Source organism: Acanthopagrus latus, chromosome 5 (genome assembly GCF_904848185.1).
Source record: "Acanthopagrus latus isolate v.2019 chromosome 5, fAcaLat1.1, whole genome shotgun sequence".
Classification (NCBI taxonomy): domain Eukaryota; kingdom Metazoa; phylum Chordata; class Actinopteri; order Spariformes; family Sparidae; genus Acanthopagrus; species Acanthopagrus latus.
In genome coordinates, this window is record NC_051043.1 from 31,291,619 (window position 1) to 31,302,663 (window position 11,045).

The 11,045-nt window shown below is 45.2% G+C and overlaps 3 protein-coding genes and 1 long non-coding RNA gene across 14 annotated transcripts in view; 2 read left to right on the plus strand and 2 right to left on the minus strand.

Annotated features, from left to right (window-relative positions):
- The window catches only part of gpsm1a (G protein signaling modulator 1a), a 24,438-nt gene extending 21,944 nt beyond the window's left edge, over positions 1 to 2,494 (plus strand). For 8 of the 10 annotated variants that reach the window (XR_005075025.1, XR_005075023.1, XM_037097845.1 and 5 more), the window contains exons 2-4: positions 45 to 447; positions 663 to 860; positions 1,178 to 2,494. Coding sequence is in view for 7 of the 10 variants with exons in the window: in XM_037097845.1 (XP_036953740.1) it covers positions 100 to 447; positions 663 to 860; positions 1,178 to 1,363 (732 nt within the window). In the remaining 3 variants the exon portion in view is untranslated. The remainder of the gene's footprint in view (positions 1 to 44; positions 448 to 662; positions 861 to 1,177) is intronic. The other 2 variants (XR_005075024.1, XM_037097846.1) reach the window with 1 other exon arrangement.
- LOC119019360 lies at positions 870 to 3,688 on the minus strand. Its single transcript, XR_005075028.1, has 3 exons — positions 3,550 to 3,688; positions 1,164 to 1,889; positions 870 to 1,058 (listed from the first exon to the last, which is right to left on the minus strand). It is a non-coding gene; the product is annotated as an uncharacterized LOC119019360 (long non-coding RNA).
- LOC119019356 (transcription termination factor 1-like) lies at positions 3,153 to 8,790 on the plus strand. The gene is made up of 11 exons (XM_037097847.1): positions 3,153 to 3,312; positions 3,679 to 4,293; positions 4,465 to 4,589; positions 6,101 to 6,286; positions 6,373 to 6,451; positions 6,624 to 6,748; positions 6,967 to 7,162; positions 7,309 to 7,401; positions 7,812 to 7,877; positions 7,976 to 8,061; positions 8,176 to 8,790. The coding sequence occupies exons 2-11, from the start codon at positions 3,761 to 3,763 to the stop codon at positions 8,373 to 8,375; spliced, it is 1,689 nt and encodes a 562-aa protein (XP_036953742.1). The 5' UTR covers positions 3,153 to 3,312; positions 3,679 to 3,760; the 3' UTR covers positions 8,376 to 8,790.
- A 44-nt stretch (positions 8,791 to 8,834) lies between these two features.
- On the minus strand, positions 8,835 to 10,840 carry endog (endonuclease G). 2 transcript variants are annotated; one of them, XM_037097853.1, is made up of 6 exons: positions 10,631 to 10,840; positions 10,012 to 10,205; positions 9,761 to 9,902; positions 9,565 to 9,674; positions 9,439 to 9,475; positions 8,835 to 9,330 (listed from the first exon to the last, which is right to left on the minus strand). In XM_037097853.1, the coding sequence occupies exons 1-6, from the start codon at positions 10,799 to 10,801 to the stop codon at positions 9,133 to 9,135; spliced, it is 852 nt and encodes a 283-aa protein (XP_036953748.1). In that variant the 5' UTR covers positions 10,802 to 10,840; the 3' UTR covers positions 8,835 to 9,132. The 2 variants fall into 2 exon arrangements, with proteins under 2 accessions (XP_036953748.1, XP_036953747.1); XM_037097852.1 differs by having other exon boundaries at positions 9,394 to 9,475.
- Between the last annotated feature and the right edge of the window lie 205 nt (positions 10,841 to 11,045).

Below are 11,045 nucleotides of genomic sequence, written 5' to 3' on the forward strand. Positions count from 1 at the left end.
GGTGAACTGTGTCTCACTTCCTGCTCCACCCTGTTTCTTTCCAGATTTAGCTCCTCCTCCTGATGACAACAATAATCTAGCTCCGCCCTCACCTCCAACATGGCTGACAGGAAGCTCTCAGGTGTCTCAGGTGTAACAGGTGTGTCAGGTGTAGCTCCTCCTCTGTCCTCACCTCCACAGCAGAATGGGAGGATCAGGGGGACGACGCCCAAGTACTCGCCACCCCACCACAACGGTAGTCTAGAGGCCGGTCTGGGAACCAGTCTCAGTGACACCAGTGCTGCTGTCTCCACCTCCCCCCTCAGGACCCTAAGGACCCTCGGGGGTTTGATGAGTCCTGCACCAGGTCATGGTCCTGAAGGCAACTCCGGCAGGCCCAGAGGTCAAAGTCTGGGTTCAGCTCTGAGCTCCAGAACCAGAACCAGAACCAGAACTTCACGGAGCAACGTGAGTTCTTCAGAGAGTGACCATCGTCCGTTGTGGTGACAGCAGAGTGCTATGCTCTGCGTCTGTCATCAGCTGTTTGTTAGTGAAATGGATCTTGGGAATTGTAGCTAACTGATGTTCTGCTGAGATCATCATGTTTTGTTGAGAACGTGATGTTCTCAGCAGAACCTGAGTCCTGTATGCCAACCTGGTTGCTCTCTGTGTTGTTGTCGTAGCAGCGCAGCAGCCAGCAGGAGGAGCCAGAAGCCTTGTTGGACCTGATCCTGGATTGTCAGAGTCAGAGACTGGAGGACCAGAGAGCCAGCCTCAGCCTGCTGCCTGACCAAGGACCAGCTGCTCTGTGTGGGGCCTGCAGTCCAGACCAGGCCGGCCTGCCTGGTCAGGACTTCTACTACATGCTGATCCAGTACCAGGTACCAGCTCTGACATCACCTCACAGAGTCACATGCGACTGACATAACATCAGGCAGGGTCTGTGGGTATGTGTGTGCGTGTATTGTTTCCGTTTGTGTGTGTGTGTCTGTGTGTGTTTCTGTTTGTGTGCTTTTGTGTGTGTCGCAGTCTCTGTCTCTTCTCTGTAGGTTCATGAGGAACATTCAGCCGAAGAATTACTGCAGAGAGATGACAAACAAAACACACAACACTGACCCGTCTGTCTCTCTGACCCGTTTGTCTCTCTTACCCATTTGTCTCTCTGACCCGTCTGTCTCTCTTACCTGTCTTTCTGCAGTCAGACCGGATGGACGATCAGAGGTGTTCTCTTCCTGACATTGATGATGTCGTTCAGGAGGACTTCTTCTCATTGGTCCAGAGAGTTCAGTCGAGAAGGATCGATGAGCAGCGAGCTTCACTTCAAACACACACCGCCGACTCCACCCACCACCATCATCATAACCATCATCGTCATCATCAGTGATGAAGACCAGAGTCTTTCAATGTTTTCAGTACTGTGCTGTTGTCAGCCTGTTGCTGTGGAAACGTGACCGAAGCTGATGATGTCACCTGCAAGTCTGACCTGGGACCAGTCAGAGGCTCACTGTGGAGTCTGTAAACATTCATGTTAATGAAGAAGACTTAAGCTCATCTTCATCACGCCTGTTGGTTTTTATTTGATCCCACAGACTGAATCAGAAAAGATCAATCACTTAAATATTAACAGTAGCCGTTAATAGTCGTTAACATTAGCAATATTTTGACATCTGTGAATTCTTCTTTTCTCTGTCTGGAAACATTTTACTGAAGTGAAACATCTCTGGTGTTCAGCTGCTCACCACCAGGTGACCTCCACCAGGTGACCTCCACCAGGTGATTTCCTTCAGGTGACCTCCACCAGGTGACCTCCATCAGGTGACCTCCACCAGGTGATTTCCTTCAGGTGACCTCCACCAGGTGACCTCCATCAAGTGACCTCCACCAGAATGAGATGTCTGAGTTTGATTCATCTGAAAGATTAGAACATGAATACAATCCTGCAGCAGATCTGAAGAGTTCTGCTCAGGAACTCTGAATATAAATGGAATAAGGCGTTCATTTAGGATCTGGATCTGGTTCTGGTTCTGTTTTCTTGTTTTCTTCAGTTCATTTAACAAACTGACATTTAAAACCCAGCACATTTAAAGATATGTTGTTGTCTCAGCAATGAAGAACTTCTGAAATGTTCTGATTGTGATACAAAGTGAGAACCAACTTCCTCTAGTTTGTTCCAGGTTTGTGTTCTGTGTAGAACCAGGTCTCAGGTGGTTTCTGTAGTTTAAAGGTTTTGTGAAGGTGGAACAATAAGCCATGACCACACGTTCCAACAATGTCAGTGATGATGAGGTAACCCCTCTTGGTCCTGGACCACATGTTGAGAAACTCACCAGAAGAGGATCCAAAAGGAACCAGAACTGATCCAGGTCCAGAACTGAGCCAGGTCCAGTCTGATTCAGGTCGAGAACTGAACCTGGTCCAGAGTTGATACAGGTCCAGTCTGATGCAGGTCCACGTCTGTGGTCTGTCTTGTTGTGTAAATGAATCTCAGCAGTAAAATCAGATTTTAACAACCTCAGATTCAGTTTCCTGTTTTGATTTCAGGTCTTCAACAAATTGACAAGTTTAATTTTTAATTTTTGTTTAATTTCTATTGATTTATCTTATTTACAAACAACTGAAACTTGTATTTTTCTATAAAAAGCTGAAAACATCAGCAAGAGTTTCATCTGGTCTGAACTTGTCAGTCATTGTTCTGGTCCGGTAGGGTTAAACAAATCAGTACAGTTACTATGGTTACTGCAAGTACTTGTGACAACCAGGATTTCAACACTGTATTGCTGCAGCTGTATTGGAAACACCCATTTTCACAGCCTGCACTAAGATTTTGTGTTTGCATTGTTCTTGTTGGGTCGGGTCAGGTCATTGTGTCAGGTGTGCATATTTTGGTGTGCAACCTTGTGAGGTTAGACAAAAGAAACAAAACTTGAATGATCTTAAATGAAAACTTGGCTGGAACAAAATAACAGAAACTCAAATGAAACAAAGAGAGACCATGAAGTCAAACTGTCACAGCCTAAAGTACTTTTGTGTAAATGCAGCGTCTGTTCCTCTGAATGTTTTATTACAGACACAATCTCTTTATTTTAAACCAGTTTGATTTAAATCGTAGTTTAGATCTTAAAATACTTATAATAGATATAGTAATGTGCAGTAAATGTACTGCAGTAGCCGCAGCACGACATCAGGCAGAACACGGTTCCAGGGATCAGAAAACTCAGTCAGAGTGAGTCCTCTGTATTCCGCTCCTTGAAGCATCCCGCGCATGCGCTGCTAGAAAACAGGAAGTAAACAAACAGTATCGCTTCCAGCCCGCGTGCAGCCGCAGAGAGGACGGTGAGTGTTCAAACCGTTTAATGTTCATGTTCAGAACCGGGACCAGAACCAGAATTCAGAGCGTATTTTTACATGTTGTTTAATGTGTTCAGCACGTGACTATCAGCAGCATGAACTAACTAATAGACAAACCAGCAGGACGGACGCCATGTTAGCGTCAACACAACTGTTCGATCTGATTTAAGCAAGGCAGTTCTGTCTCTTAAATCATGATCAAGGATCAACAACGAAGCTTACCTGAGCGTTTGACGCCTCCTGCTCCTCCGGCCGTGCCAAGTCAAACTGAGAAGATCCAGGCCAGCAGACGGTGTCGGACATGGTCCAGTCTCAACCTGATCAGACTAATGTTTGATTCTTATCTTGCAGCTTCAACGACAAACTGATCGAGTGCCTGATCGAGTCTGCGCATCCTTCTCCATCACCTCTTCCTCCATCACTTCCTGCTATCATGAAACTTGCAGACTCCGTCACACCCTTCCACCAGAAGAAGAGGAGAAGGTCAGTTAGTCTGGAAGAATGTCCTCCGCCTATCGACATTGAAACACCTGAGAGAGTAGTGAAGAAGAAAAAGAAACACACGAGTGAGGAAGAGGAGGTCCGACCTCCTCCCGGTGATGAAGGCACGAGCAGTCTGAAGGAGGAGGAGGAAGAAACACGGGTCGTAGAGACCTGCAAAATAAAAAAGAAGAAGAAAAGTCGCAATAAGGGGCCGAGCGAGAAGAGTATCATCATGATTACAGACTCCAACTGCAGAGAAACTGACTCCTCAGTGTCCATGGAAACCACTTACACAGCGATAAAGGTAAAAAAGAAAAACAAGAAGAAGGGAGGTGGGAGTGTGATGTCACAGGAAAGAGAGACTTTGGGAGAGAAGAAGAAGAGAAAAGAGGAAATGAGGAGGGAGATGAAGAGAGAAAGGAAGAAGACAGGAAGAGGAGGAGTAAAGAAGAAGAAAAGAAGAACAGCTGAGGAAGAAGATCAGTGAGTTTGTTTTATTAGTATTTTAACACAGAAGGAGCAGCGACGGAAACGTCAACACGATATAGTAACAAAAAACTTGAACGGCATCAAGTTATTCAATATTTTAGATACATTTTTAACATTTAAATAAAGTTTTGAACGCAGTATTAACTGTATCTCCTGTGTTGTCAGGTTGGACTCGGTGTTGTTGGAGGAGCTTCAGGAGTTTGTTCCCGACGTCAAGAACAAATCAATCGATCAGATCAATAAACTGCTGAGATACGACCTGCACCGCTTCAAGACCTTCAAACAACAAGGTACTAATACTGCACACAGCCAGGTACTAATACTGCACGCCGATATCCAGGGCTGGACTGGGACCAAAAAACGGCCCGGGCATTTTTGGCCATAGCGGCCCACCATGATTATTTAAACAATATGCTGAGGCATGCGACACATCAAAGGATATATGCGCTCAATGTTTTGTTTCGAACATTAAACCACAGTAACCTGCATGGAAGCGAATAACCTTAGTAAAAGATTATTCTTAATTATTATTATTATTAGTAGTAGTAGTAGTGGTGGTAGTAGTAGTAGTAGTACTGTTCACAAACACAAATAAGATAAGTCAAGATAAATTAGGCCTACAGTGAGACCATGTCAAATGTCATGACAGCATTTGCACGAATTGCACAGTGTTAGCCTACAATTCCACCAGATAGCCTAGTATTTAGTGAAGATGTAGGCTACACGTAACATTTTCTATCATCATTCTGCGTGTGTGTAGGCCTACGTGTGTCTACCTAGAAATCTAGTAGTCAGAGCCATGTCGTTTATATAACGTACATCAGCGCTGGGGGTTTATTTGGTGCACTGCGTGAAGACTGACAACAATTTCGAATTTCAATCGCGACAGAAGACCACTCGTTAATTTGATGTGGATGGCAATATGGCCTATTAATTGGCAGACGGTTCATTTGCGAGTAGCAGCTAGGTAGGTTAAAGGTGCAGGACTGCAGGTTGTCGACAAACACTTAAATGCACGAGTGACACACACACACACACACACACACACACACACACACACACGCCTCAAAAAAAGCCCTCTGCCTTCCCTACATGTCCCTCCCTTCACTCTGCCAACATATTGGCTACCTCTTACCGGACTCGTAACTATTCCTTCCTCAATCTGTCCCTGCTGCATCACGTCTCTCACCACCTCCTCAGAATCAATTTGAATAGGGACACTTTCTTCATCTGTGTAACTAACGTTACTCTGTTGCACATCCCTTTGCATTACTTCGGCAGCTTGAGCACTTTGGACTGCCGCTGCACTGCTGCTAGATGTTGATGATGATGGCCCTTCACCTGCATCTGCAATTGAACGTGTGGGTGTGGTGGTGGCAAACATCTCTGTAATTTTAGCACATTTTGCTGCTTCCACTTGCAGGCTTTTACGTATTTTCTCCCGCAGCTTCTCTGCACCCCCCTTGCTCTTTTGTGATCTATCCATCTCAAACTCCGTTAGACCTCTAAACAGCAGATTTTTCAAGGGGAGATGAGGGCTGGCCAGGAGGGAGGCGGGGCGTGGCCTGAGATTTCATAAGACTAGCTCAATGTCCTTTAAGACAGTCAACCAATGGGCCGCGATTCGTGTCTCAGATACTCTTCCGTTGCGGTCGTAAGTAAATTGGCATAATAAACTTTTTAAAAAATATTAAATTATGATAGCCCCGGCCCAAAAATGTGCGTCGGCCCGGCGGGCATTGCCCGGTATGCCCTATGGTCAGTCCAGCCCTGCTGATATCCACTTGTTGTGGTCGTCTAGGTGTGCCTCTGCGTCGGGGGCGGTGCTCTCAGGAGGAGAATCAGATGATCAGACAAAACGTGGCAGACTTCCTCATGCTGACAGGAATCAGCTCGGCCAATCAGCTTCTGTTTCCTAAGAGATTCAAAGAGCAGGAGGCAGAGATCAAGAGGCTGAGGGCACGACATCACTTCCTGGAGAGGATCGGTATGTAAACAATCATCATCATCAAAAGTGATGACTGAGATACACATGACAGTCCTGCTGAGCAACCTGTCTGCCTGTCTCTCCAGCTGAGGGGATCCCCCGATCCTGTCAGCAGGTTTACACTCGAGCCAAGAAGATTTTTGATGAGAGTAACCACATGGGAAGGTCAGAGGTCAAAGTTGACTCAAATCTGTTTTTGTTCTTAGACAAGAACCCTCTGTATCTTTAGGTCATATCTGCAAAACCTCCTGTATTTTAGCTGTAGATCCCCTTATATCTTTACTCTAGCTGCAGAACTCAACATGTTTATGTTCTACCTGTGGATGTTCTCTGTCAGGTTCTCCGAGGAGGAAATGCTTTCTCTGGTGAAGTTACAGAATGTCCATGGTAACGACTGGAAAACGATCTCAGAGAAGATGGGCCGCAGTGTCTATGCTTTACAGAAGCGCTTCGCCAGCATCGGTAAAAACTGAGGTTCTCTCAGGTTCTGTTAGAACTCATCACCTGTGCATTAAAACATGAGAACACTTCAGACACACTCACGGTGATTAAGTTACTGCAGCTGTCAGAGCCAGAACTTATTGATCAGTCATCACTAAGTTCTGATCAACATGCACATGAACAATCAATGTGTGTATGACCTGTCTTTCACCCAAGTGGGTCTGTTTGGGTCTGTGCAGCTAAAGGTCGTGGTTCTTGGAGTCCAGATGAAGTGTCCAGGTTAAAGCAGGCTCTGAAGGCTCACCTGGAGGTTCTGATCCAGCAAAGTCCTGCAGGCTCTGGTCTAAGTAGAGACCAGCTTTGTAACAACCTGCCCTGGAAGGAGATCAGTCTACAAGTCGGGACCAGATCCTGGGTGCAGTGTCGACTCAAGTGGTCAGTACACTTGCTGGGTCTGCTACTTGTATGGTACTGGTACTGTGGATCCCAGAGATGCATACACAGGGGACGTGGATGAAGTATTTGTGATACTAGTATTGATATCACAACGCAGCATGTTTTACTATGTATGTTTGTCTCAGGTTCTCCATCCTGAAGTGTAAACTGTCATCAGCTGGCAGCACCTTCAACAGAGGAGCTGAAGGACTTCAGGCTAAAATCCACCTGATCAACACGTAAGATCATGACACACATGATGCACCTGATCCATAACACACCTGTGTGATTTACAGCATAGAAACCACGTGTAAAGGTTTGTGGGCACTGTGTTGAATACTGATGATGTTTCTTTGGTGTATAAATCAGTGATGTTTGAATGTCAGTTGCATTAAAGAGCTTTAATATAAATATAACATATGTTTTGTGTCTGTACATTAAAGGTAAAGTTAAGATCTTTAAGTGTTTTAACATTCTAAATTCTTCGTGAAGAAGTTTTTCCACTCACATTAAAAGGATCTCTGACTGTAAATGTATTGATGTTTGTTTGAATTAATCTTGGTACCAGAACCCAGCTGCTCCATTAGAAGAGAAAGAACATCAGATGAGAGTCAGCAGCAGGAACATTAATAAGAACTTTGTGTTTCAGATTGTACAACATGCAAGTGGAGGACGCTGCAGACATCGACTGGGACGAGGTGGCGAACACTGTTGGGTAAGGTCAAAGTTCAGTCTGTTGGAGGCCTCAGTCAGGTGATCAGCTTGTGGAAATAAACACACTTTATTTGACTCCTGAATTGTGATGTCTTACAGTCAAGTGACTCCGGTGTGTGTTCAGAAGAGTTTCCACAGACTGAAAGTCTCCAGAGTTCCCAACTGGACCAGTTTATCCTACGGAGGTCAGTACTGGAACACTTTGTATCTATTGAAACCAGCTTCTGTTCCTATTCGGTACCTGTCTAACATGAAACTGACTTCAGAATGTGTGCAACTTTTTGTTTCTGTTTTCGCAGACATCATCGACTTCCTGCAGCTCAGAGTCATTCCTGTGTTGAAGGAGAAACTGCAGAACAGAGGGGAGGTGCAGCAGGAGCAGCAGGAGGACAGCTACCTGCTGTCAGATGTCATCAGCTGTCAGGATGAGGACGAGGACTTCCTGGAGCTGGACAGCAGCCAGTTGACCTCCAGCCGGTCAGGAAGAACTGTTCATTAAAACAGGAATTAAATAGTAGCAGGCCCAGCCCCTGCTTCAGTGTCATTGGTTGTGTCAAGAGAATGGACTGACTTCCTGTCTGCGGTGGACTGAAATGTGAAGCAGATTGAGTCCTGACAGGAAGTGGCTTTTATTTTGAAGGTCCTGATGACTTAATGTTTCTGTATCAAGCGTTTGATAACCCTAACCCTGTATAAACAGATTGGTTACTGATCAGTTAAAAGTGACATTAAGATTTTAGTTGATTTGTTTAAAAAGTAGTTAATGAACAGTTTGAAACTTAATTATGAATCGATTAGCTCGAAACATCATTTGAATGTTTTCAATTTTCCAAATAAGATCAGAGATGGTTTTAATCAGCTTGTCTGTAATCAATTAACAGTTAAATGAATATTCAGTAAACAGATAAGCTGCATTAATGAGTCAAGTCTTCATTAAATCATCAAACATCAACCGACGTAATGTTAGAGATTAAATTTAATCTTTTGATGGATTTTGAGGCTGAAAACAAAAATTCCGACTGCAGATTTAAAAAGTTTAAACATTTATCAACAGTTTTAATGAACTTGTTCACTCATCTTCAAACAGCCTCATGATAATCTATGATCAATACAGTTGATTCTGCTGAGTCCGATCAATGAGATCATAAAGAATGTCTTCATGTTGATATTGATCAGTTCTTTAACAGCTGCTTTAACATTGAGCGTCACATTTCCTGTAGTCCCTCGGCAGCAGAGGATTGTGGGTAGTGTATTTCTCAGCGGTTAGTGATGGCCTGCAGGCTGCTCGTCCTCTTCATGATGTTCGGCACAAACAGAAGTCCTGACGCTCGCTCAATCATTTCTATGGGAACCAGGAAACGCTCCAGAGGAACCCGTTCATCGATTGGCTCATTTGGTAAGACATACGACCGGAGCTCCACCCCCCTGCCGTCTGTTTGCTCCAGGATCAGCACCTGAGGAGAACGGCATCATCATCATCACCATCATCACAACCATCATCAGGCAGGTGAACTCACCTTGAAGAAGTGTGTCGGCACGGCAACATGGTTTTGTCCTATCACCTGATATCGAACGTAAAGCTTCCCGTCAGCTTCCTGCCTGAAACACACACAGACAGCTGATGATGTCATCCTGAAGCCCCTCCCACACAGGACCAGACAACCCAGAAGAAGCAGCAGAGAGGTTACCTGGGCAGGTAGAGCGGTCCAGTGCAGACGTAAACATTCAAGTAACGTTTGGTCAGAGAGCGACACAGCTTCTCAAGATTGTTCCAGGTTTTCTGGTTCAGGTGAGGGTTCTAAAGGTAGAACAGTACACAGAATGTTAGAACAATACGGAAAATAGGAAAAAAAAAGAAAAAATATTGTGTGTGTGCATGTGTACCTGTGGAGCGACGTTGCTCAGGTAGAACGTGTCTGCCATGGCTTTCTGACTCCACTTGTGATTGGCTGCAGCAGCTAGGTGGCCTCTATCGAAGCCACTCCCCCTGTAGTCGGCGTTGGTGGCTCTGTGGAACTCATGCACGCTGGAGGGAAAATAAAGATTTAAAAAGTGTCGATGAGAAACAAAACTAAATAAAGTCTGCTTTCATCTATTCCTGCCTGACAGTCTGGTTCTGTCTGTTTCGATCTCACCTGTCGTCCTCTTTAAAGTCACAGTACTTCCTGTCCGATGGGCCATTCAGAGAAGTGGGGTTTAGCCTCTCTATTACCCAGGATGCAGTACGTGTGCGGGGGTCGTACGAGGTGATGTAGGACTCTCTGGTTTTTATGTTGGCCAGTGAGGGGAAGCCATATTTCATCACAACGGCTGACCCACCTGGACTCATCTGGACAAATGGCACATTGTGTTGATGAGTGTCAGACAGAATTCCAGTTCAGCTCAGTATCTCATAAGCTTCCATACAGTCAGACTTCTGTCTGTAATCAGTGAAGTGGCCACCCGCTGAACGTCAGACAAAATGCACGTTAAAACACTTCAGCACTGAAGTCACCGTACTGTTACAAGAAGACAAACTGGTCCTGATCCAGGCCTGCTCAGTCCATCACAGCACAATGCATGCTGGGTAGATGTCTGACCAAAGACCAGAGTTGCTGTAAACGTTACAGTAAGTTGTTACATGTATCAGTTAGTATGTTGAGTAATCTTAACTTGTAACAGTTAGTTGTGTTCTCCAAAAAGTTCTGTGAGCTGAAAATCCAGCGCGCGCGCGCACACACACACACACACACACACGCGCACACACACACTGACCGTGAGTTCGGAAGCCTGGACCGTCGGCACCGGGAGCACCGGAATTCTGCTCAGGAGATCGGCTCCCTCCTCCTCTTCCTGCCGGCGTCTGATACTCGGCAGGCGGCTCACTGACGCTCCGAGTCCCGCTCCGAACAGCAAGGTCGCTCCGGTCTGTAGCCACCGCTTCATGGTGCTGCTGGATCAGCTAGGGTGGCGCGCTGTGATGACGTCACGGGACTAGACTTCAGTATCGTGTCCTTATATTTATTTTCTTATGTATTCTTTTAAAAACAAGAAACTCTTATTCTAATAATACTTTAATACTTTTTTTAATCTGTTTTTTTAAAACATGTTTAACCACAGCATAGAGGGTTGCAACAAATTCAAACTACTAGGCGGCCTTTCATCACACCCTTAACCTAAATATCTAAAA